General features: G+C 42.1%; 1 protein-coding gene across 3 annotated transcripts in view; it reads left to right on the top strand.

Moving 5' to 3' along the window:
* Window positions 1-13470, top strand: part of PRDM11 (PR/SET domain 11) — an 84292-nt gene extending 70822 nt beyond the window's left edge. For 2 of the 3 annotated variants that reach the window (XM_054970793.1, XM_054970794.1), the window contains exons 7-8: window positions 1881-2528; window positions 3284-13470. In XM_054970793.1, coding sequence (XP_054826768.1) covers window positions 1881-2528; window positions 3284-5439 — 2804 coding nt within the window. In that variant the 3' untranslated portion in view covers window positions 5440-13470. The remainder of the gene's footprint in view (window positions 1-1880; window positions 2529-3283) is intronic. The other variant, XM_054970795.1, reaches the window with a different exon arrangement.
* Window positions 13471-26430: the final 12960 nt, after the last annotated feature.

Here is a 26430-nt window from a genome sequence, read left to right as displayed (position 1 = left end):
ATCTTTAAGGCTAGCTATTTATATAAGAGCTTTCCATTCTTTGAGGTAAGCCTTTCTCATTATCAAATGAAAATAATTGATGAAGGCATTGAGACATGCCCATACACACCTAATTTCTTAGGAGACAGTTTTATTGGGGTGCAAGGTACCAAGAACCATAGTCAGTGAAACTAAAGTAAGGTCAGGTAAATTTCCAGCACATATTTCTCACACAAGTGTTTCTGCCCTTGTGCTTGAATTTTTCCTGATTTTAATACCTTTTTTTTATAAGGATTTCTTACATTGTTTTTCATGTTCAGTTGCCTTTAAATTTTCATTATTTTAAAAGGGAATTCTTTGCTTTATTTCTGGCCAGTCCTCTTTTAAAGGAAAAATAATGAAAAGCTATTCATGCTCAGGGATGTGTATACATTGTTGTTTTTTTTAAAAAAAAAGACTAAAAGCCCAAATCTGTAGAAAACATACAAGTTATCAATGTTTGTATTCATTTGCTTAATTTATTCAGTGCCTGTTAATCGTAAGAGGCTTAAGGAACTCTCTCAGGCTCTGAAGCTCTCTTGTTAGCAATTTGACTGTATCAAGTTTCTGGGATATCATCAAACAGTGCCCATCATACATTATCAGTTTTCATATGTGTGAGGGCTAGAAATGTGTTCTTTATTTAAAAAGAAATTTAATATCCTTGGTAGGATGAATTCTGCACTGAACACCAAATAACATGGTGACATGGAATCACAGAATAAACATAGCACTGTCCATGTTTAGGAACAATTCACAACCGATTTGCAAAATAATGTCCTGTGTAACTATTAAATTGTAATGTGTACAGCTTAAAGAGTCCTCCATATCCAGTCTGCCCCTCCCCCCATTAAGTTGAGTCTTGCATACATTCTACATTCCTGCCACCTCATCCTAAGACCTACAATACTAACAAATAGCATTTCTGTATAATATTGGAGAAGGGGACTGCTTAGTTGCATCAATTGCAGTGTCACAAAATCCAGGATTACACTGGCATTCTGGCAGTTTTACATTAGCATTACAGAGAACACAAGATCCTGTGGTATCAACATTTGAAATTCCACACTTAACTGATAGTTGTTACAAAACCATAAATATACTTTCAAAATGGAAAAAAATCAGCATAAAACAGCATCTTGTTTGGAAAGCAACCATGAGTCTTGATGCTTGGAGTTATTTACAAGATAGAAGAAAGATGGATATTGAACCAAACTCAACATCTTTTGAATTTCAAGGTAAGGATATCTGGCTATTCCCTTTGTTATAACTGCTGATATGCATAATGTTTCAGCTTTTTTGATAAACTTTGAACAGTGATCATACACTTAGCAGCCTTTGGGAACTAGCACATGTTCCAGTCTCGGATGTCCTTTGCTGTATTCTAAATCAGTTTGGTATTAAGCAAATAGAAACTCATATTTAATTCCCTTGTGCTTTCGTGTTTTAAGTCAAGTTAAATAAAATGGAAACAGTCCATAAATTTTTCTGGTTTCCTTTGGAAATAAGTGTATTTCAAGCTTCATGATTTTCTAAAGACCTTTTACCAAGTCAAAGCTGTCAATACATTTTCAAGAAGTCAATATTATAGTCTCATTTTGATACAGTTTGGCAAGCTGTCTGTTGTGCTAAGCCAGCTATTTTAAATTCATCTTCTCTTAGAAGTGTCTGAGGCTTACCTCTGCATGGCAATCTTACTTTGCTTTAAAAAAAATCTGAACCTTTTTTTTTATTAAGTTTCAGTATTGAGTAATATAACGTTTAAAATGCAGAAATTTGTCTTTCTTTGTTTTAGCTTTGGGGTGAGGAATGTTGCACAGTTCCCACTGATATTTCCAACTCCTGACTTTTTTTCTTTTTAGGAGATAAAAAATTACTAAGGGAAAGATCAGACAGAAATACTGAAAATCAAGAAGATGTGAGCTATCCACTTGAGCTTACCATGACAAAGCAAGGAAAGAGCTCTTATAAACGCAGCTTTGAAGATGGGGTACCTCCCTCCCAGATAAAGAAAAAGAAAATAGATCTCATCTTCAAAGATGTCCTAGAGGCTTCTCTGGAGTCAACAAAGCCAGAAGAGCACAAGTTTACAAAGAATTCTACTCCTTCCACTAGGAAGTCCTCCAGATTCCAAGTTCAAGATGTCTCAGAAAGTTGTGGACCTGGTATTCGACAGAGCTCTCCAAATCTCAGAAGCAAAAATGAGGGTGAGTGGAAGGTCCCCCAAGGCTCTTCTTTCACCATGTCCAAAGAAATTGGCCTGCTAGAAGATGATGGTGAAGAACCCTTGTCATTTAAAGTGAACAGCCCCACTGATCTCTCTCTGGTGTCAACTCAAGAAGATGCTCTTGATATCCCAACAACTTCATTGTGTCCCAATTGCATACGACTGAAGAAGAAGATTCGTGAGTTGCAGGCTGAACTAAATATGCTAAGATCTGGCAAGTTAGCTGAGCCACCTCTACTACCTCCTCAGGTACCAGAGTACCAAGCATTTTCATACCCCACAGGTAAGTCACACAGCATAAAAGTGTTCTTCAAACACTGTGCAAGAAGAAATCTTTTTGCCATTCATATCCAGCCTTGAATATTCTTGAAAAGCATCTGATCTCATTGAAGTCTTAAGCTTGGGTTTTATAAAGCAGTGCCTAGTCCTGTGTGAAAAAAGCCTTGTGATTGTGTCTGTATATGATAGAATATCTTATTTCTTTTTACTGTAATTCATTTGCTTTCAATAAAAAAGTCAATTACAGCGAATTTGTTTGCTGTATTCTTGATGCATTCTATTGCAGAAAAAATGGCATGTTGTTGTGTTGAGTTCTGACTAGAAAGTACAACTGGCTTTCAATGTTAAGCATGAAACATACTGGCTTGTGGCACATGTATGAAGTATGAAATGAATCTTTTCCTTCTTTCTCACCTCCAAAGGAACATTGTTTACTTTGTCGTGTGTTTCTTTTTAAGAGTTCTTTAATTTCCTTTCAGGTCATACTGTCTCAATAATACCTTTTTGTAAATGCAAAAGCACACAGAATAACAGAGTAGGCACTTGCAGCTCAAAGTTCTTTGGATTATTAGAAATGGTAATTTAACAATTAGGGGAAACCCCAAATATTTTATATCGAATTTCACTGTAGTAATGTTTGATCAGTTTTGCTATTTAAAAAAAGTATGTAGCCAAAAATGGAATGTGGGGTAGTTGTTCCGCTCATGATTTTATGTCCTTTTATAAGCCTCTGTTAAATTTTCTCTACTATTTTTGCAGCTTCAGAAAGCATCATGTCTGTTCCCATGGAGGATGATGACCAGGAGGTAGATTCTGCAGATGAATCGGTCTCAAATGAAATGATAACAGCTACGGACGAGCCCTCCAAGATGTCTGCTGTCACTAGGAGGATTCGCCGCTTCAAGCAAGAATGGCTAAAGAAGTTTTGGTTTCTACGGTACTCCCCTACACTGAATGAAATGTGGTGCCACGTCTGCCGGCAGTATACGGTGCAATCCTCTCGGACTTCAGCCTTCATTATTGGCTCTAAGCAATTTAAGATACATACTATAAAACTTCACAGCCAGAGCAACCTCCACAAAAAGTGCCTGCAGCTCTACAGGCTCAGGATGCACCCAGAAAAGACAGAAGAGATGTGCCGAAATATGACTTTGCTCTTCAATACAGCCTACCATTTAGCTATGGAAGGTCGGCCTTACTGTGATTTTAGGCCTCTTGCAGAACTACTGAGAAAATGTGAACTCAAAGTAGTGGATCAGTATATGAATGAGGGAGACTGTCAAATCTTAATTCATCACATTGCTCGGGCTCTTAGGGAAGATCTAGTTGAGCGAATCCGGCAGTCTCCCTTCCTCAGTATCATTTTGGATGGGCAGAGTGATGACTTACTTTCTGACACAGTTGCGATATATGTACAGTATCTCAGCAGTGATGGCCCTCCAGCCACTGAATTTCTCTCTCTCCAAGAGCTAGGCTTTTCTACAACAGATAGTTACATCCAGGCATTAGACAGGGCTTTTTCCTCCCTTGGAATAAGGCTGCAGGATGAAAAGCCGTCTGTTGGTCTGGGAGTAGATGGTGCTAACATTACTGCCAGCCTTAGAGCCAACATGTATATGACAATCAGAAAGACTCTGCCTTGGTTGCTCTGTCTACCCCTTATGGTACACAAGCCACATTTGGAAATATTGGATGCAATCAGTGGAAAAGAGCTTCCTTGCCTGGAGGAATTAGAGAACAACTTAAAACAGTTACTCAGCTTTTATCGTTATTCCCCCAGGCTGATGTGTGAACTGAGGGTCACTGCTGCTACCCTCTGTGAAGAGACTGAGTTCTTGGGTGATATTAGAGCAGTCAAATGGATTATTGGGGAGCAAAATGTCCTCAATGCTCTGATTAAGGATTACCTGGAAGTGGTAGCCCATCTCAAAGATGTCAGTGGCCAAACCCAAAGGGCAGATGCATCTGCCATTGCCTTGGCACTCCTGCAGTTTCTTATGGACTACCAGTCAATTAAGCTGATATATTTTTTGCTGGATGTAATTGCTGTGCTTTCACGACTTGCCTTTGTCTTCCAAGGTGAGTACCTTCTTGTCTCTCAAGTGGATGACAAAATAGAGGAGGCCATCCAAGAGATCAGCAGGCTGTCAGATTCTCCTGGTGAATATCTACAGGAATTTGAGGAAAACTTCCGTGAAAGCTTTAATGGTGTTGCTGTGAAAAACCTACGGGTGGCTGAAGCCAAATTCCAGTCAATTCGAGAAAAAATATGCCAGAAGACACAGGTGATTCTAGCCCAAAGGTTTGAGCCCCGCAGCCGGGCATTTGTGAAAGCTTGCCAGGTATTTGACCTTGCAGCTTGGCCAAGAAGTGCAGAGGAACTCATGAGCTACGGCAGGGAGGACATGGTGCAAATATTTGAACATCTGGAATCAGTGCCGTCCTTTTCCACAGAAGTCAGCAGAGAGGGCATGGACACCAGAGGGAGTTTGCTCATGGAATGGAGAGAACTCAAGGTGGATTATTATACCAAAAATGGTTTTAAAGATTTAATCAGTCACATTTGTAAATATAGGCAGAGATTTCCACTTTTAAATAAAATAATCCAGATCCTCAAAGTCCTCCCCACTTCCACAGCCTGTTGTGAAAAGGGCCGCAACGCCCTTCAGAGAGTACGCAAAAATAACCGTTCTCGGCTCACTCTGGAACAGCTCAGTGATCTTTTGACAATTGCTGTTAATGGACCACCTATTGCCAATTTTGAGGCTAAAAGGGCGCTAGATAGTTGGTTTGAGGAGAAATCTAGCAATAGTTATGCACTGTCTGCAGAAATGTTGAGCAGGATGTCCTCCTTGGATCAGAAGCCTGTGCTGCAGAGCACGGACCATGGATCGGAATTTTACCCTGATATTTAGCAAGGAACGTCTCTTGTTTAGGAAGCTGTTGAATCTTTTTTTAATCGATACTCTAAGCTTTGATATATTATATGAAAATATATATTATATATAAATATATGTATGTATGTAAACCCCACACTGAAATTTTAAACTTAACTGATGGAAGCTACAAGGAATTTTTAAGAATGAAACAAACACTTAACCTTTACTGACATCTTCAACTGTGGCAGCTGCGGTATAGGTGGCAACATTTCATTCTTTAGAAACGTGTTGAGGCCATAGTCTACATTTTTCAATTCAACTCAAGTCATAAGCTAGATGAGGTGGGCCGATGTCATCCTACTTCTCACTATGCTTTTGTGTGTGTATATTTTATCTCTGCTATTTTTTCTTTGTTAGTCAGCTAATGAGCCATTTCAGACCTTTACTAATGATCATCAGGGCCCTGTGGGTCTATCTGGGGAGTTCTTGCCTAATTTCATCTAGTTTAGAGTAGATTTTTAAGAATCCTGTTAACTTTTTCTTTCTGACCCTTTCTTGATCTTGCACACCATGGGCATTTTGAGTGCAAAGCAATCTTTTTGCCACTCCTGTGAAAATTCTACTAACAATTCATATATCTTACAATATGATATAGCATGTGCAAACAAAAATAGCAGAAGGTGGGCTTTTTGTGGTTGTTTTTGCATTTATATTTTTATATTGTAGGGAATAAGAAAAAAAATACAACTGTTGACTGAAAACCCAGGCTGCTGTGGAAGCTAAATGGCCAATGAGTCGAATCCCATAGTATGGTGGACACTCCAGGGCTTAAACTATATGTATGCTAATTTTGTGTTATTTATACTCTGTCTTTGTAATCATAAATGGGTTGTGTCTTCTGTTTGTATGGGTTTTTAGTAAGTGTAAGAAAAGCCTGCTCTAATTCTATAGCAGGAGATATCAATGCAAGATCAGTCTTTGGTTGTTATCATGTGGCTGTTGTCCTTTATAGGCTCACATATCTTCCTCAAGTGCAAAATTTTGTCATGGGACAAAAAGCAAAAATGGAATATTGTACTTATTCCTGTAAACTCTTTCTTTTGAAGGGTGTGCAGTCTGCTAGAAGTTTAGAGATTGGTCTTGGAACTGAAACAGTAATATTTGAGAAGATCTCTCTCCCTTTTTTTTTTTTACCCCGGTGGTTAAGGTTAAATAAGCCAAAACAAGCCCGGAATCTTCACTCATGCTTGTGCCTTGTTTTGCTCAGATGGCACAAGACAGCGCTGTGATAATATTGGATGATCACAGGAATAAAAGGAAACCCTGTTCCCGCCCCCCAACAACAACAAAACCCTAGTAGGGTGGCATGTTTCCCAGAGGGACAGATTTCATGCTAATCTTCATCATTTTGGAAGTGCAGTTATGATGTCAGTTACACTGAACTTTTCCTTATTCCTCCTACCCTCTATTTTATCCCAATCTTTCTCCATTGGTTATGGTGCTAAGGTATCTCTGGAACCGTTGCTGCTAGGTGATAGCTTTTCATTTGTATAAATAATTTCAATCAGTATGTTTTCAGTGGTAATGTAGCATGTTGTTAAAGAAATTTCTCTTCAGGTACATCTGCACTGGCACCCTTGTTGGTATTTTTTTAAATTTCAGTTTGTCCTGCATTTTCCCATGTAGAGTCTTCGCATTTTATCTCATACAGCATTATTTTTACTCCCCTGGGTTATATTTCTTTTCCTGACAATAACTTAGTGTGGCTGGAGGTGGGACATCTTGATGCATATCTGTGGGGTTGTGAAGTGGCTAGAATGATCAAAGATAAGAAACAACAAGCACATATTCCCTTCTCTACCTATAGACAAAGTGGAGATGGGGGGGATTCGCTGAAGAAAGTAGCAAGTTGCCCATTACAAGTGCATAAAATTAACATATTTTTTTGTAAATGAAAAAAATATGACGTAAAGTAAGAGGAATGCAGGGAAAAATTGAGAGGAGAGATATCACAAAACAGTTGTATACCTCCATTGTAGGAAACTTAGTACCTATAGAATGCAGTACTAACTTTCATGTGGCAAACAAAAACAGGAAGAACAGGACTAATCTGGGGTAAGAAACATGTGTGCAGATCTTACTAATTCCCTATCTGAAAAAGGACTGATGCAGATACACCTTTTAGTCACTTCCACTGCCAATTTTCATACACTGCCTTCTTACTCTTTCCCACCTCTGGCTGAAAAAGAAGCACACAAAAAAAGGCAGAGCTGTGGTTTGTCTTCTTTTCAGTAGTTTCTATGTCATATCCTCACAAGCAACATTTTATTTACTGGATATTAAGAATTCATTTTCTCTATATGTATATTATTCCCTGTGAGTCTGAAGAGTGATTGTGTGAGAGCATGGATGAGTAAAGGAGAGAGAAAGGGAATTATAAGGAAAAGACTGAGATGTTTTAGGCAACATTAAAGCAAATAGTTTTAAATCATATTTTTCACAGTAATCACCATTAGTATTAACACAACTATAGTTAGTTACTAATGTAGAATAGTTTACAGGATAATATACCACAGCACTTTTTCTTAAACATAGCAACAGCATTGAGATTCAAAAAAGTTTTATATGCTCAATATCAACTGTATATCATAGGTAGTAGGTAAATAACACTGCAAATAACAGTTTACACAACTATACTCATGTTTACCAGTCAGTGAAACTAATTTCAGAATCGCTGTTATCGCTCATTAAATACGACAGTTTACTGCTTAAACAACCAACACCAAAATCAATCACTACCAGTATTCTCTTCCTGCCTATTGATTTTGGTCACTTCTGTGTGCTCTTGAAATTATCTTAGACCCAACTTCCTTCACCCTGTGTAATGCCTGAACTTTTAATGGGTTACAGAAGATGCAAAATTAAATCTGTATAGAAATCAAATGTACAATGAAATGAAAAACTTTCATGTGATGCTAAGAGTAGAAAAGGCACTTGGCTTTACCTTCTATTAAAGCTTTTTCTCCCATTTTTGGATGATCAGAGCAATCCAGCTTTGTGTCTTAAAAATATCATACCATCTATAGCAAACATACGGCAGAATCCAATCACAATTAAGCAAATTTAAGTGCCTTTGGTTTCAGTGGGGATAATAAGCATGCATGCCCTTGCAATTCCTATTAAAATCAATGGGATTTTAAAGTGTTTAATTTTGGCTGGGTTTCAAGTTTTCCAGTACTTGGAATTTTTCAAAGTGTTATCAGCTTATCTATAAATATTTAAACCTCCTTGGTCAAAACCAAACTGAAGTACTTTAGAAATCAGTTTAGTCTTACCTCTTCTTTTATAAAAAAATGCTTTTCTGTTAGCAATATAACTATTTTCTACAGCTTGGCTCCAGAAGTGTAAAACTGCTTGCTGCTGTTGGGGTCCATATATGATCTAACATTCAAAATTCAATTTTTTGGCATTTGGAGGAGATGTATGCAGCATTCCATGGCTTAAGAACAGTCATTCTATTTCTTCCAAAATTTGCCCATTAATATATCTTTTTAGGATATATAGAAAAACATGTTATACATCATAAGTGAGATTTTTTTTCTTTAAATAAGCAGGCAAAGAAATCCTAAGTCCACCAAAACAATTCCAAGTCTGTGAAACCATACTTTTCAAACCTAGCTTTTTTTTTTAAAAAGAAACACTGTTTCTATATGGCTTGTGGGCAGTAAGACTGACTGATTGACCTACATAAAATTCAGTAGTGCAATTAGTAGTTGGGCCAGTTGCCAAGAAGCCAAACCTGTAACAGTAAAAAGTAACAGCCTGTACTGCAAAACAGTGGATGATTCCGTACACGTTGGATAATGCACTTCCAATCCTCTTTATAGATCATTTGGAATGGATTTTTTCATGTGCGGAACAAAAAATCCACCTCAAATGATAAAGTGCATTGAAAGTGCATTATCCAACATGTGCGTAATCAGCCAATATTAATTTGTTGTTGGGGGAGGGGGGCTGAAAGCTAAATTTGAAAAAAAAATGTTTTAAAGGTCAAAGATAACCTAAGAACATGATGAGTGTATGGTGAAACCTGTCCCAGTTCAAAGATCTCGTACCTTTCTTCTTGTAAAGAGTTCTAAAGATTTGAATGTTTCTAGTCAGTCATATAATGATTGCAGGATGAGGACTGCAAGTTGCATTGGTAGGTAACCAACTTGCATTGATTGGTAAAACAGCTTTTAATTGCTATTGCGTATCACTTTTCTTTTATAATGGGCAGTCATATTGAATAGGATATTTGTCTAAGAGCACCAGTTATGTTTTAGCTAGCTGTTGATCATAATCTCAGTCAGGTAAAAATCTAAAGAGAAGCAGAAAACTGCTGTGAATGTAGTGAAAAATAAAGGACACTAGAGGGCATCAGCTGTTAAATGTTTGCGGTTGTCCAAAGTACAGAGAAGTGCTAGTTAGCTCATCTTGGATGGTAAGGAACACCTGAAGCAGGATTCTCCTGGAGTGGGAGGAGATAAAGGATGCCTACTTCAAAGGTAGCCCCTCCAATTTGGTTTTCCAGGATCAGGCAACCTGTTCATGTTAAATGAGGTAGTTACTGTAATGGATGTGTTTGTTATCAGATAGAATACAGAAATCTCTGAAAAACAAACTTTGTAACCAAATGTTTTCTTCTTGTTTCACATCCAATTGTGATTAATTAGTGCGTTTTCCCATAACTTTTAGTAGTAGCATTCTAAAACTAAGGGTGTCTGATGGCAGATTTCCCAGCCACCGTAACTCAGGCTGTTCTACAGGTATATATGGTTGGCAAACATTAATATCACATTTTGTACAACCTGCCAGCAGTGAATAATCTCAGATTTTTACAGCCTTCGGGCTAATCACAACAGGGATAATGGTAGTAAATCAGGAAACCAAAGCTCTTCCTACATTAGCAAAAGCACAGTGAGAACACACACATGGATAGTGAAAGTATGTATTCTTACAGCCAGCTGGTCCAGACATGCCCTCTGCATTACCCTGAAGGTTGATCTTTGCTTTGAATGTGCCTGTTTGCACTTTTGCTGGAATGGAGTCCCAAATATACCTATCCAGGCATTTTGATCCCACAGCACAAACCCAATGACTAGGAAGACTTTCAGGTTTTCTTCTCCTAATAAGATGGGGAAGACGTGTACAACAAACACCCAGATGCTCAGTACTGCTCCCCCACCCCCACCCTAGCATTAGAAACCTCCAAGTCAAAATGCACTCCACTGAACTCTCACTCCAGTAATATCTATGCAATTCCTGTCTCCCTTGGAGACAAGTAAAATATGTATACATGTAACCTGGTCTATGTATACAACGTATACTCATAAAAAGTGCAATCCACAGAAGTCAGCCTTGAAAACGCCATTGCCTTCAGCTGGACTTCTGCACACCCAACTTCCTCTGGATTGCACTCTTCGGTCATGATCTAATTAAAGTTAAGCACTTTGATGTCCTGTTTTATCACACTGAGAAAGAGTTAAATATGCTTATTTTCCCCCTTGAAATCAGTGGGACAAAAGTGTTTTTTAAGTTTTGCTAGGTCATACTCTATGTATGGTGAGACCATATGTACCAATACATACTCAAAACATACTATGTGTAAGAAATGAATTCACTTATCTATGTGTCACTATATAAAGAAAGTGCTATATATTTATAATATGTTTTCAGTAGATACATATATGGAATTTAGAGGTAGACCTGACTACCATAGTTGTAAAGGCAGACTCTTCTGTAATTATGAGGGGTATGAAGGGCCAAACTAAATGTTATGGCGAACTCATGGCTGCCACAGGTTTGCTGTTGTCATTTTAAGGTGACGTCTCATGGGCACAATCCTGATCAGGCACATGGTACAGAGCTCTCTCCCCTCGCATGTGACTTTTCAAGGGCTGAAACATCCATAGGGGGACCCACATATTCTTGTTCGCCATCATGTTTAGTTTGGCCCTAAAAGACTGAAAAAAGAGGACTTACAGTGTAACTTTTCAGCCCAATTTTGATATCTGCCTATGTATAGAAAGTTACCCAGTGAGAAAAGATGTCGCTATGGCTAGGAAAAGGAATTTTACTGGCATGGAAGACAAGTGCTATGAATAAAGCAGTGTTGGGCATCATCTTGTCAGAGATGAAAGTGAACACTTAACTGTTGGTATCACATATACTTCCTGATACCTATATTCTCACTTAGGCTACTTCATATCCCCCTCACTTCTCTTGGCTGCTTACATAGACTTCATGAGTGGAGATCCCAGCATACTGAAAAATAGTTTCTCTTCCAGCCCACTGCTTTTTGCTATTGCTTGGTGACTAGCAAAGTAAAATGGATGGGCAAATTAGCATCAATTGTTTAATCCTAGCATCAATTTGTGAGAGACTGCATTGACTGCAGTGGCATTTCTGCCTAAGCAGCAAGATGTAGGACTACAGCATGTCTGTTATGTCTAGGAGCACTGGATAGAGCAATGTTGAAAGGCAATAATGGCATAAGGAAAGGGAGAAGAGCATAAGAAGAGAACTCTGAGTACAATAGGGACATTTATTGTACAGGGTAGTCGTTCCATAGTGGTTCTTGTACATGTAGTTGCACTGTTGTTCCTCAGTTACTTCTGCCCTTTCTGGTCACATTTCAAAGAGCAGCTGCCTTTGAGTTGTTAACTGCACAAACTGGCTGACACTCTGGCTGAGCTTTGAATTGACAATGGAGTTAACGTGCTTGGACTGAGAACACTGTAGTCTGAAAGCTTGAATTGCTTGGCTTGAGGCATTATGACTGAACCACTCCTACTAAATAATTTCAATGTGATTATTATTATTTTATATGTATGACAGATTTCATGCGTCAATTGTAGATTTAAACCAGCATTTTCACAGATCACCCTTTTACAAAAACATGCTGAAAAGCCTTTGAGATGGACAACCCATTTTGTTTCTTTTCTATCATGCAGAAACTCTGATGTGGACAAAGCCATTTGTCTTATGTAGTTGAACATTCTTTTCTGTTATGTGTTAAGGCAAGTACCGAAGCATTAATATAGCGTATTCATTCATGCTGTTGATTTTCACAGTTACTTCATTCCAGGTGGGTGAAGAAAGTAAGATTTGAACTTCCAGTGCCAGACATCCAGGCACCATGTGCAATGCCTTATACAAGTTATGTTTAAAAAATGGGGGTGGGGGTGATAAGGCAAAGGCAGTAATCTTTTTCCTCAGCCAAGTGACTACTTGCACTGGTGTTGTGCAGTTTGTTGAGCAAGCTTGTGCCACGCACCTCTAATAATGTAGTTTGTTACCCTCTGTGATATGTCAGGGCTTTGCCACCACACAACTCTGGAAACCCACCTCAGTTACTTACCTGGCCTACCTGAAACCCACAAGCTGCTGGACTTTAGGGTATAAGCCCAGACAAGAACAGCTACCTAGAAAACAAACTCCTCAGGACTGAACTTCATGGACCTATCCTCTCATGGCTACTGGACTATTTTCCAGCCCGCATGCTGCCAACAAAGCATCCTTGCTCTGTACAGAAATCCCTCAATCACTGCACCTCATGTATAGAAATCCGAAGCCAATGCAGGGGAGGAACATCATGTACGCTGTAATTATCTAACTACAAAAGGAGGGCTGTTGGATTTTTCCTATTCAGGCAACCCCATAAACTCACTTAACAAGAATCAAAGAGGGGAAATATCTCCTCATGTTTGCCTTTTTCCCCTTTCTCTCACGAGTCCTGGTCCCCAAACTGTTAGTTTAACCATGCACACACACAAGAGGGAAGGGGAGAAACAATCTAGAAATTTATTATTACATATGTATTAATATGTTAATATCACAATCTTTCTGACAATGTTAAAATGTTATTTGCGGACTATGCTTTATAGTACCTGTGTGAAAGGGCCTAGGACACTGGATACGAATAGAGCTATGTTGATATATCATAGTATGTACACGAGAACTTTCCTTTTGTCATACATTATACTTGTAATGTAAGATGATTATTAATAAAAACACTTTGATTTATCAAGTGTGGTAAGGTGTATCTTTATAATGTACATTAGCAATTAGCATATTTGTTTTCATGTTGCTCAAGGGAGCAACAAAGTGTGTATGGACCTGGCTTCCATTCCAAGGGCAGGAGAGGTCAATGAGGAGCAATCTTGTTAATGGCATCAAGAAGCTTCACGTTCTGATCTTCTACTGCAACTCAACATAGAATCTGAGGAAGGGAGCTATTACAGACCCCCATTTCACTCTCCCACTGTGAGGCAGCTTTTCCTACCAAAATTCAGTTTGCCTGCTTTGGCTGAGCAGCCGCAAGTAGTATATTAATCTTTGTGGTTTGAAAGTCTATTTGTCCTACCTTGACAGTCACATAATTTTGTCTTTTTAACCCAGCCCATGAACTTGATGAGGAGAAACAGGAGCCCTCTTCCTTTTTGTGAGAAATGGCACTGGAGACTGTATAACATTCAAAAAGAACATTACTGCTATATTGAACAGGCATGGATTTCATAAGTATAGTGAGGCAATGAAAGTGCTGAGGTAAAATTTTGCTGGTAGTACAGAATAGACTTTGAGTAATAGCCAACATAGTTTCCTTGAAGCTTAGTTTCTTACATTCTTTGTTCTTAACAGGGAGAGGTGTTTTAATTAATACTTTAGTTACAGGAACAATGTTTCTTCACAGAGTGTCCTATGACAACTCAGGTTTCCTGGAGTTAGTTTAAAACAGACCCACAACAGTGGAGTTAGTTCACAACAGACCCAGGGTCCTCCTCAGAGCCAACTCCCTTTAGAAACTAAGCAGGAATTAATCTTCTCCTAAGAAGACATAACCCTTCTTCTTTTGTCTTGAAAGGGAGTCTCCACCTTAACAAAACACATTCCCAGTTCTATGATGTCTGTGTCAAATGGGCTTCAATTTATGCTGACACTTATACAAAGAATTTTAAAATAGAAGTCTTCAGGACAGTGATGCCACAGTTTAGGCAAAAGATTCCTCTTCCCTCTCTTCAGACAGAAACCTGTCTGATCTTCCATGTCAGACTCACTCATTAATTCTCTCTGAACAATCCTGTCAGAAACCAACTGTCGGCTCTCCAGCCAAGTCCTAATTGACCAGTCAGAGAGGAGGGAGCAGGCTTTCACTCAAGCTCTCCATTCTAAGCAAGACTTAACTCTTTCCCTCGCTGCTCTCTGATTCCTGCACATAGGAAACCTGCTTTCAAGCGCAGTCCATCTCAGGAGCTCTGATTCTCAAAAGCTCATACCCTGGAAATCTAGTTGGTCTTTTTAATTTTTTTAAAAAAATATTATTGCAAAAACATTTTCAAAATTAAATAAAAATGAAAAAGCAACAAGAGAAGGGGGAAAAGAAAGAATACAATCTAAAGATTTCCAAATATCTAAATATAACTCCATGAGCAGTTGTCTTCTATGTTTGATATGTTCAAATGTTGATAAGTTTATAAGGTCTTCAATCCAGTGATTTATAGGAAGTGGGCTTTTGTCTTTCCAATGTTGAAGTATAAGGCCTTCAGCAACTGTAAGGGCAAGGAGGGTCCATTTCTATTGTCCATCAGTTAGATTCCAAGAAACAGGCAAGTAGTTTAACAGTAAATGAATTTAAAAGTAAATGAGTTTTCTAACATATAATAATAATAACAACTGAGCTTATATACCACTCTTCTAGACAGACTAGTGCCCCACCCAAAGCAGTGAACAAGTTAGTGTTATTATTATCCCCACAATACAGCTGGGGCTGAGAGGAGTGGCTCATCCAAGGCCTCCTACTGAGCTCATGGCAGTACTGGGATTCAAACCAGTAGAGTGCTGATTCACAGCTGAACCACTTAACTACTGTGCTGCAGCAGCTCTCTAATATAACTAATAACTTCCTTTCAAAAGGGCCAAATGAGTAAACATGGCCAAAGTAGATGCTTAAGCAATACATTTTGTGAATTACATTGCTAACACTTAGATACTGTGCTTAAAGCTTTAGTAAAAAGACGCTGTTGTGTCCAATATATCCTAAACATAATTTTTGCTGAGTAAGTTACAACTTAAGATCTATAGTAGCAACAGGTTTATGGCTTAAAGCCTTATCCCATTGCATTAACAAAATTGGACACTCCAGATCATTATTCCATTCATCTCTAAGATTCTGTGTATCATATTTATTAACCGACCTCAAATATTTATTTATAAATATTGTAGATTTTGTTTTCTGTATTGATTCAATAATAATCTCCAAACGCGAGGGAGATTTTGAAGCACTCTATGCTGCCAGACTGTATATGGACACCAATAAATGTTTCAATTCTAAATATTGCCATTCAGCAGAAGATGGTAGATCATATTTAACTCATAATCATTACCTATCAATTTATCTTAAGTAAAAATTCCCTTATCTGTCAAAGTCTTCCATAAGAAAGATTTCTTCCCAATTTTTAAATTGGATTCGACCATAATGTTAATTTAGCATGTAAGAAAGGGTCAAAGTGATATTGTTGTGATATTATGTGCCACACTGACATTATGTGCTGCAGAAATTGTTGGAGGAACAAAACTCATTTTAATTTTTAACACTGGTAGCCCGGAATTTATTCCACTTAAATAGTGGTTCCAAAAAAGGCCTCCGAAAGAGCCCAAGATGGATACTCCGAGTGGAGGGATCCCAATAATTTGTACATGCTAACACATATCTGACCAAAAATTCTCCCACCCAAAGATTCACACAACTAATTCAACAATAACGTCATTAATTATTCAATTCATTAAAGTGCAAAAGTGCATGAAAGTGTCATACATCTGTAAATACCAATAATAATCAGTTCATAAAATCTTGCTCTGTGCTCTCCTCAAACTCCTTCATAAATAACATTTCATAAATAACAATAATCAACAATTCAGAAATATCCATAAATATCCAATAAATAGTGCATATTAACTTCTCACAATATTCACACTGAAAGGTACATCAAGAATTATTGTCCATGTAATCAAAGACTTGATATCATTTCTCTGCAGGTTCAGATAGACAATCCAATGTGAAGTTTCAACAGGATTCAAGATCTTTTATCCTTTTGGCAGGCCTGCAAGACTGAGTTGTTTCACCAGGCCTATGATTGAGGCCAGTCTTGTATCCATCTGGAGCCTCCCTACTGGTCCTTTACTTGAGAGGTGGTACAAACTGTAGTGGGAGCAGAAGGATGACTCCCCCCAGGTGCACTGTTAGTAGTGGTGGGCTGCACTAAATACTGTCGGAACTATGTTTTATAAAAACTGATGTTGTTGCTGTTTTATTATAATTTTAAAGTCTATTGAAACTGTTTGTAACCCACCCTGAGCCTGCTTGCAGGAAGGGCAGGTGAAGTTGAATGAATGAATGAATGAATGAATGAATGAATGAATGAATGAATGAATGAATGAATGTTGTGGCAGTGAGTTCCACAAGCAAATTGTGCATTATGTGAAGTAGTACATTCTTTTTAGTGTCCTGATTAGACATGGGCACGAACCGCCCAAAATTAATGAACCCGCGGTTCATGGTTCGGTGCCGCCAACAAACCCAAAGTCACGAACCACAATGAAATTTCCTGCTGATGAACCAGTTCGTGGTTCGTGGGGGTCAGAAAGGCCCCCATTGGACTTAAAGAGCCCATATTCCCAGGGAGTGTTTAGCAGGCTCTCCTCCAGCCAGCACCCTAGTTTGGTCAAGATTGCAATAGGGATCTTGGAGTTATACCCTCTCCAATCCGAGGCCCCCAGGAAACCCCCACTCGATACAATTAGAGCCACCAGTTGACGTTGGCTCAGTGTACAAGGGGTGTACTTGAAGGTGGGCTGCCTCTGACGGAATAGCCGTCTGTAATTAGTGCTGCCAAGCGACCCGCTTTGCCCAACAACAAAAACACTGGAGCCAAGACGTTGTGATAAAGTGCAGATGGTGTATTTTACAAGTCCATATATTACAGGTGCAAAAAAGTGCTCAGCATACATACAGACAGAGAGCAAAAACCAGAGTCCAGTCCTTAGGTCAGTATCCAGAGATATCCGAGTTCGTAGAGAGCGACAAAGGTTTGCACCAGGCACCAAGCTGAGCAGATCAGCGCAGTACAAACCTTTGGCTGGACCTTTAAGGGTCCACTAGCCTATAGGGTGCAGTGGAGTCAGCCAACCAGCACAAGGCTGATGCAACCTCGCTGCAACACCAGCTTAATTGATCAGGTGTGAGCCTGTCAGAAAAACTGCTGACTCACCCTATGTTAAAGGGCACAACAGCCTTTACACATGTGCAAGTGAGTTTATATTCTGACACTCCTGCTAAACTCCTTGTCACATGTCCCATATCATTTATACACAATACACAGTTCAAGCTGACCTTACACATTTACACCATTAAACAACTGTTCAGTGAATATGTTATATTTTACCACATCCAATCCTTTGGTAAATATGTCAGCTATATTTTGTTCAGTGTTGCTGTATTGCAGGTCCACCAACCCTTTATCAACAGCTGCTTTTACGTTTTGGTACCTGATCCCTATGTGCTTGGAGCGATTTTTGAAGTTCTGCTCCTTAGCTAACTGAATAGCTGCCGTGTTGTCACAGTGTACAATTACCTTGTTTTGGGCTATATCAAAATCATGGCATAGCGAGGTAAACCACTCCAATTCTGTGACACAGGAACTTAAAGCACCAAATTCTGCTTCTGCAGAACTTAGGGATACAAACGTTTGTTTTACTGCTTTCCACTGAACCAGGGCGCCACCCAGATAAATAGCTATACCGGTGGTGGATTTTCTTTGTTCCCTGTCTCCCCAACTGGAGTCTGAAAAAGCAAACAGGTTTGTATGGCTGGCTGCCAGAGTTAGTTTCCTGTTGCTTGTGCCCTTGAGAAACCTCAAGACTCGCTTGGCTGCCACCCAGTCAGATTGCCTGGGACTGGCATTCCTCTGGCAAAGACGGTGTACAGCATATGCGATGTCAGGCCGAACCCAGGAGGACAGATATAGGAGAGATCCCACCAATGATTGATATAGTGTTTTGTGAGGAAAAAGCTCACCTTCTTCATCACTGTTATTTATGATTATGGGAGTGTTTACTGGCTTGGCTTCTGCCATGCCAAATTTGTCCAGGAGCTGCAGGATTTTTCCTTCTTGGGACAAAACATAGGTTCCGTTTGAGTGCCTGGTCACTTCCACCCCTAGGTAGTGTCTTAAGGGGCCCAGGTATTTTAGTTGGAACCTTTCTTGCAGCTTACCCTGGAACCAAGTTAGGTGCTGCTCATGCTCTGTTATGAGACACAGGTCATCTACATAAACCAGTAAATGCACCCATTTATCTGCCCTTTGTAAAGTATACAGACATGAGTCAGCGTTGCTCTGCTTGAAACCCAGAGCTTTTAGTGCCTGATCCAGGCATTGGTTCCATTGCCGGGCACTCTGTTTCAGCCCATACAAAGCCTTGTGCAGTTTTAAATGCATACCTTTTTCTCCCATGGGGAAACCTGGGATTTGATCCAAGTATAGACTTTCTTCAAGATCTGCATTGAGGTAGGCAGTTTTTACATCAAAGTGGAAAGCTTTCCACCCTTTGAAACCTGCTACAGCCAATGCAGTTCTGAAAGTCTCGGTTTTGACTGTTGGGGAAAAGACTTGGTCATAGTGTATCTGATTTACTTGTGAGAATCCCCTAGCTACCAGTCTTGCTTTGTATTTAACAGAACCATCCTCCAGAGGTTTCTTTTTAAAAATCCACCGGCACCCAATTACCTTTTCACCCTTGGGTAGCCACATTGGTGACACAACCTTGTGGGTAATGAGTGACTGGTATTCTTCTTGCATGGCAGCCTTCCAGCCCTCTTGCTCTTTTTGTGGCAGTTGTTGAACCTGCCAAAAATCCTCTGGCTCAGAGGTGTAAACATAATTTACGGCCTGTGAATAGCCCAGCCGGTCTGGCGGCACACCTTTGTTTTCCCTCTGTGACCTCCTCGGCACAGCCTGCATTTGAGCAGGGCTGGAGGAGGGAGAGGAACTGTTTGTTTCTGCAGGAGGGGGAGATCGGCTGACAGCCGACTCACCCTCCTCTTGCTTCACAGCATGCCGTTTCTTCGGGCTGGGAGTTTTTGGAGTGATGACGTTCTCCTCCTGCTGTGGAGGGGCCAGCGGCAATAGCAATTGTGAGTGGTTGCTATCACCTAGCCTCTCCCAGCGAGAATTCTCCTTAAACCCCGCGGAACGGCTAAAGATCACCTCATTTCTATCACCCAGGAACCTGTAGGCTTTTGAACCTGACTGATAGCCAAGAAAAACCAGCTCCCTGGCTTTCTTGGACAGGGTCCGTCTCTTTCCCAAAGGGACGTTTACAAAGGCTTTACTCCCAAAGACCCTGAGGTGATTTATGTTGGGGTACTTCTTATACAGGGCATGGTATGGAATGTCCTGTATTGAAGAAGTCCAAGTCCTGTTGGCCAAATAGCTGGCAACCTTCATAGCTTCAGCCCAGAAGTGTTTCTTCAGACCGCTATCAGCCAAAAGGGCTTCCATTATAGTTTTGAGAGTTTGTATCCACCTCTCAGCCACACCATTCTCCTGAGGAGACATAGTGTTGGCAAGCCTCTGTTCAACCCCTTGCTTCTGCAACCATGCTTTTAATTGGTTTGAACAGAACTCACCCCCCCTATCCGACTGGATTGATACCACAGCAGTGTCCAGCTGTCTCTGAACTCTGCTCATCCAGTACTTGAGTGTACTAAAAACCTCAGACTTATGTTTCATGGGATACACCCAACAAAACCTTGTACAGTCATCTACTATTACAAGCACATATTGGTTCTTAGAAACACTTTGAGGAAAGGGGCCAGCCACATCCATATGAACCAGCTGAAGAGGCTTGGCTGACTGCCTCTGGCTGTGTTTGGCTACTGGGGCTGCCTTGCTTTTTACTTCCTTGCAGATATTGCAGTCTAGGAAAACATTGCAAGGCTTTACCTTTACCCCTAGCAGTCCCAAAGTTTTCTCCAAAGCCCCAAAAGAAGCATGCCCAAACCTACGATGGAGAAAGTGTATACACCCATCGTGGTAAGGGCGGTTACTCACATGGCTAATGGTGGGAGAGTTCTTAACCATGTAAACATTGTTAGTTCGTGGTCCCGACAGCAGCTCCACTCCGTCCCTGGAAATTGTACACTCTCCGTTAGCAAAACAAACAGCAAAGCCTGCTTTGTCAAAGTCAGCCACAGAGAGTAAGTTATTTTGCAGGGATGGGACACAAAGCACCCCCTCCAGGGAGTGCTTCAATGCAGGAAAACAAATCTCCCCTTGACAGACCGTTGAAGCAGCTTTGCCGTCTGCAAGGGAGACATGGCTGAGCCGGGGCTCCGTTTCAGTGACCAACAAGTCACGCTCACAACAAAAAGATTGCGTTGCGCCGGAATCGACTAGCCAGATACTCCCACCAGACACAGAGGGTCCAGCAGACACCAGTGCTGTTTGAGTACGCTGGGTCACACCACTGCTTGCAACTCCTGCTGACTTCTGCTGCTTTTTCTTCCTCCGGCTGGATGGGCAGGCATTCTTTAGATGCTGTGTAGAACCGCAGGCAAAGCAATGACGGACACGCAGTGCAGTTTCCTCGCTGGAAGCTTTCTCCGGCAGGTGCTGGGACACTCCTCCGCATTGTTTGTTGATTCCACAGCTCTTTAAGGTCGTAGCAGTTTTCGCTTCTTGCTGCCTTGATTCCTCCTCAAGCAGCAACCCAGAGATGAGGCCCATCGTTAAACTGTCCACGTCTCTTGCCTCCAAGGCTGTAATGAGGCTATCAAACCTGGCATCCAGAGAGCTGAGCAGGGCAAACACTTTGTCCTGTTCAGGCAGGATTTTTCCTCTCTGAGCCAGCTGTTGGAAAAAGCCCTCCATCCGAGTCAAGTGAAAAGACATCGACTCCCCCGGCTGTAGATAGCACCAGTAAAGCTTTCTTGTTAGAGTAATGAGTGAGCGCGCTCCTTGCCTCACATGTAGCCTTTTCAAAGCGTCCCATGCAGCTTTGGCAGAAGCAGCACCCATCACATGGACAAGCTGAGTCTTATCCACACTCAAAACGATGGTGGCCAGGGCTTTTTCAATGTTAGTCTGATCTGCAGGCGTGGGAGCAGCGGGAGGGTTGCTTACAGCAGTCCACAGCCCTTCCCTTTTTAGATAATGTTCCATCCATACTGCCCACGTAAAATAGTTATCGGCTCCCAGCCTTTCAGCCGGCATGAGAGCCATTTGTGCCATGGTTGTTATCTTGCACTCTGCAGGACTCACACTCACTCACCGCACTCACAGCTGCCTTAACGGGTCCAGGCACCGGCTTGTAACCAGTCAGCGTCTGTTCCAACCCTTGAGCTGCCACACAACAATCCAAATGACGCTCCAGCAAACCAACAGGTTCAGTTGCAGGCGGCGGGTACACTGGCGCAGCGGAAGCGTGCTGGGCCCATAACCCTGACGGAATAGCCGTCTGTAATTAGTGCTGCCAAGCAACCCGCTTTGCCCAACAACAAAAACACTGGAGCCAAGACGTTGTGATAAAGTGCAGATGGTGTATTTTACAAGTCCATATATTACAGGTGCAAAAAAGTGCTCAGCATACATACAGACAGAGAGAGCAAAAACCAGAGTCCAGTCCTTAGGTCAGTATCCAGAGATATCCGAGTTCGTAGAGAGCGACAAAGGTTTGCACCAGGCACCAAGCTGAGCAGATCAGCGCAGTACAAACCTTTGGCTGGACCTTTAAGGGTCCACTAGCCTATAGGGTGCAGTGGAGTCAGCCAACCAGCACAAGGCTGATGCAACCTCGCTGCAACACCAGCTTAATTGATCAGGTGTGAGCCTGTCAGAAAAACTGCTGACTCACCCTATGTTAAAGGGCACAACAGCCTTTACACACGTGCAAGTGAGTTTATATTCTGACAGCCTCCCCTCTAGGGGGCAGGGGTATGGCCACTTGCTGGTGGCACCCCTCATGTGCCTGCCTGCCAGGCCTCAGAGGAGAGTGTGTTTATTCCTGGCACAGGCAGGAAGGTGGGTGATGATGGCAGCCATCAGGCCTGGCAGGCACGAGGAGGCAGCGATGAGCCACCTCCCCTTTAGGGGGCAGGGGGTCTGGCCACTTGCCGGAGGCACGCCCCATGTACCCACCCGCCAGGTCTCAGAGGAGTGCGATCTTATTCTCGACGCAGGCCGGAAGGTGGGTGATGACAGCGCCCGCCATGCCTGGTGGGCACGGGGAGGCGGTGGCGTGCCGCCTCCCCTCGGGGTGGGGGGTCTGGCTGCTCGCCGGCAGCACCCACCCATGCCCCCCCCACCAGGCCTCAGAGGAGCGCGCGTTTATTCTTGGCGCAGGCCAGAAGGTGGGTGATGATGGCGGCCATCGGGCCTGGCGGGCATGGTGAGATGGCCGCGTGCTGCCCCCCTTGGGACAGGGGGTCTGGCTGCTTGCCAGCGGCACCCTTCATGTGCCTGCCCGCCGGGCCTCAGAGGAGCGCATGCTTATTCCCGGCGCAGGCCGGATGGTGGGTTATGACAGCAGATGCCAGGCCTGGTGGGCATGGGGAGGCGGGGGCATGTCACCTTCCCTTAGGGGGCGGAGGGTCTGGTCGCTCACCAGCGGTACCGCCCATGTGCCCACCCACCAGGCCTCAGAGGAGTGCATGCTTATTCCCGGTGCAGGCCGGACGGTGGGTCATGACGGAGGCTGCTGGGACTGGCAGGCACGGGGAGGTGAGGGCGTGCTGCACACCCACAAGCCTGACCACCAGATCAGACACTGATAATAAAGTGATCCCTCAGCCAAGGTGCCCACTGAGCTTGGCCCCAGGGCCTGGCAGCAGCCCTGGAACTGGAGGCTGAGGCTAGATCCCTAGCCCAGCACACCCACAAGCCTGACCACCAGATCAGGCATTAGTACTAATAATAGTGAGCCCTCAGCCGAGGTGCCCACTGAACTTGGCCCCAGGGCCTGGCAGCAGCCCTGGAACCAGAGGAGATAGATTCCTATCCCCAAAATCCCAGCTCAATTATACTTTCTCTGTCTCCCCAAAGGCTAGCAAGTAGCAAGCAACAGCTCTGTCACACTCCACTGCTCACTAAAAGTGAAACCCACCCTGGGAGCCCACTGCTATTTATAAGCACAGGTCCCATAGACCAACACAGTAGGTCTGTGGCTGGCCATCAGAGCTGCCTATCAGGGTTTGCAAGGATGAGATTGGACTGCCCATGGCTACAGAACACCCCCTCCCCCCTCCCTCTCCCAGGTGTCTTCTCCCAAGTTGTAACCACTTTGCAGCTCCATGGCTGGAAGGAAGACCTGCCAATCAAGGTAAGCTGGGCTTCCATTTGGGTTTCCAGGGTGACAGAAGGAGTGCAGACAGAGTTCAGGCATTCCTCTGGCTCCGTTTCCAATGGAATTGATTGATGGTGCCTGACTGGCTTCACGAACCGCAGAAGAACGCACCGAACCAGGCCTCTTATGAATGCTGGTTCGTTGGCCATGGACACTCACAAACTGCCGGATCGTGAACGGACGATTGGGTGGTTCATGGGTTTTTTACGTTCGTAATGTGGTTTGTGCCCATGTCTAGTCCTGATCTTCAGCTCATTAGCTTCATTGAGTGCTCCCAAGTAATTTGACAATATGAAAAAAGTTCTCTCTCTTCCCTCTCTCAACATCATGCATACTTTTATAAATTGATGTTTTCACACAAGAGGATCAGTATTCCTGCTAAGAGCTCTCAGCTTTTCCATATGTGGTATTATGCAAAAGTGATGAAGGAAAAACACAGAATGGTACTTACTTGCAAGTAATATTGTTGAGTAACTTTCTCTGTTGTCAGACAACCCAGTGCTAAAGACTTCAAGTGCCATGCTTGCCGAGAGCTATACTCTTCCAAGTCCATTGACTTCAGTGAATTTAGAAGGGTGCTGACTCTGCTTAAGATGATACTGTTATTTGCTCAGTATGTTGGAAACTAACTGAGCAGGTGAGGTATCAGCTGACAGCTGAGAGATTGCTGCCAAAAAATTTGTGGTGGCAAAGAGTATCTCAGAAACTTTTGAACTTCTCTGAGAAGGGACAAGCACATGGATAAGGATGATCTGGTAGACGTTATGTACTTGGACTTCCAAAAGGTTTTAGACAAGGTTCCTTGCAAAAGACTCCTGAGTAAGCAGTTATGGGATAAAACAACAGGTCTTCTTTTGATTATTATTGTTTTGCATGCTACCTTCCTTTCATGATGCTGTTCTGAGCCCATTTGAGCCCACTTTTTTTAAAAAAAGAAGCAGTGCCCCACAGCTGCATGTGACTGCACAGACCACATTAAAATGAGTGCATGCCTGTGTGGAAACGTATTGTCTCCAGCCTCCCTAAGTGGAACCTCCACATTCAGATGCAGTAAACCAGTGCTAGAAGGCAACTAGAGGTGGGTATGAATCGCAATATGAAGCAAAAAAACCTGCACGAACCAGGCCGATACATGGTTTGTGAAAACGCGGTTTGTGGGACCACGTTTTCCACAAACTCTACAACTTTTTGGGCCCGGTTCATCCGATTCGTAAGCAGTCAGTCAATCTTTATTACGGTCATAGACCACACATTAATAGCATACAACCTACAGTCAGGGTAAGTCATATTATTTACAAATCTATTCACTAAAATTTCAGGGTACATATTCTTAAATATTTAAAACCTTAAAGCCTGAGTGCCTAAGACCAAATTATTAAATATTTAAATCCTTAACATTATAAAATATTTAAATATTCCCTCCTGTAAAATACTTCCTAATCCGTATGGCTTGCACAGCAAAATTTGCCACCTTTAATGTAATTTCATGGTCCTTATCGGCTAAAAGCTTATCTAGATAGAATCTATCATTTCTACCTGGGAACTGATTACAAATTGGAGTTATGAAGATTGCCCTAATATTTTGATAAAGCTCACACTCGAAGAGTACGTGTCCCCTAGTTTCTATCTTTACATACTCTTTTCTCGAGTGGTTGTTTTGCATATCTGCCCTCCATGACCGCTGATGGTAACGTGTCCATTCTAAGGAGGGTAACTGCTCTTCTATAATCTGCTTTATCCAAGTTTTGTAAGTAAGGCATCATTATCACTTGGTTTAGGCTATCTATTCCCGGGAAATACCCTTTGACTTGACTCAACTCATTCTGCCTTTCAATATCCAGGATTCTTTGTTTCACAAAGGGTTTGACCAAGTCATGTTCCATATTCATCAAAAACTGTTTGGAAAGACCATAATAACCCAACTTGCGCTCCCTTTCTTTGATCCAATGTGGTACTCTAGAATCCCATGCTATTAAACCGGTTAAACCGGAGGGATTAGTTATTAGCTTAAACCAATAGACAATGGTAGCAATCCACAAGCGTGCTTTTACAGTAACCATACCGGATTCCAAACGAATATGTGCCTTAGAGACACACAAGGGAACCTGCAAAATGTGCCTTAAAAACTTGGATTGCACTTTTTCCAGTGACTGCCAATAAGACTGATGTGTTGTTATGCTCAAGGGCACCGTAAGCAGTTTGTGAAGCCAGGCAGGGTGGCAGTGCCGCCCACATGGTGTGTGTGAAACTGACAGCCCCGTTCTGCCACCCACAAGCAGCAGGAGAAGGGGGATGTCTGTTTTAAACGCTCTGCGCTGGGTTCAGCCAATTAGGGCGTGTGAAAGTGACAGCCCCCTTCTCCTGCCATCCAATTGGATGAAGCCAGCGTGGAGTGTTTTGAAATTGACCGCCTTCTGCTGCTTCTGGGCAACAGGAGAAAGGGGCTGTCAGTTTCAAACACCCTGAACCAACTTCAGCAGCCAGCAGAGGGTGTTTGAAATGCCATGAACCACGAACCGATTCGTGAGCTAGGAAAAGGTCATGGAAGTTCGTGGTTTGTGAAACGCGATGAACCAGAAATCATGTGGT

Source organism: Eublepharis macularius, chromosome 2 (assembly GCF_028583425.1).
Source record: "Eublepharis macularius isolate TG4126 chromosome 2, MPM_Emac_v1.0, whole genome shotgun sequence".
NCBI lineage: Eukaryota > Metazoa > Chordata > Lepidosauria > Squamata > Eublepharidae > Eublepharis > Eublepharis macularius.
This window is presented reverse-complemented; position numbering and strand designations above follow the sequence as displayed.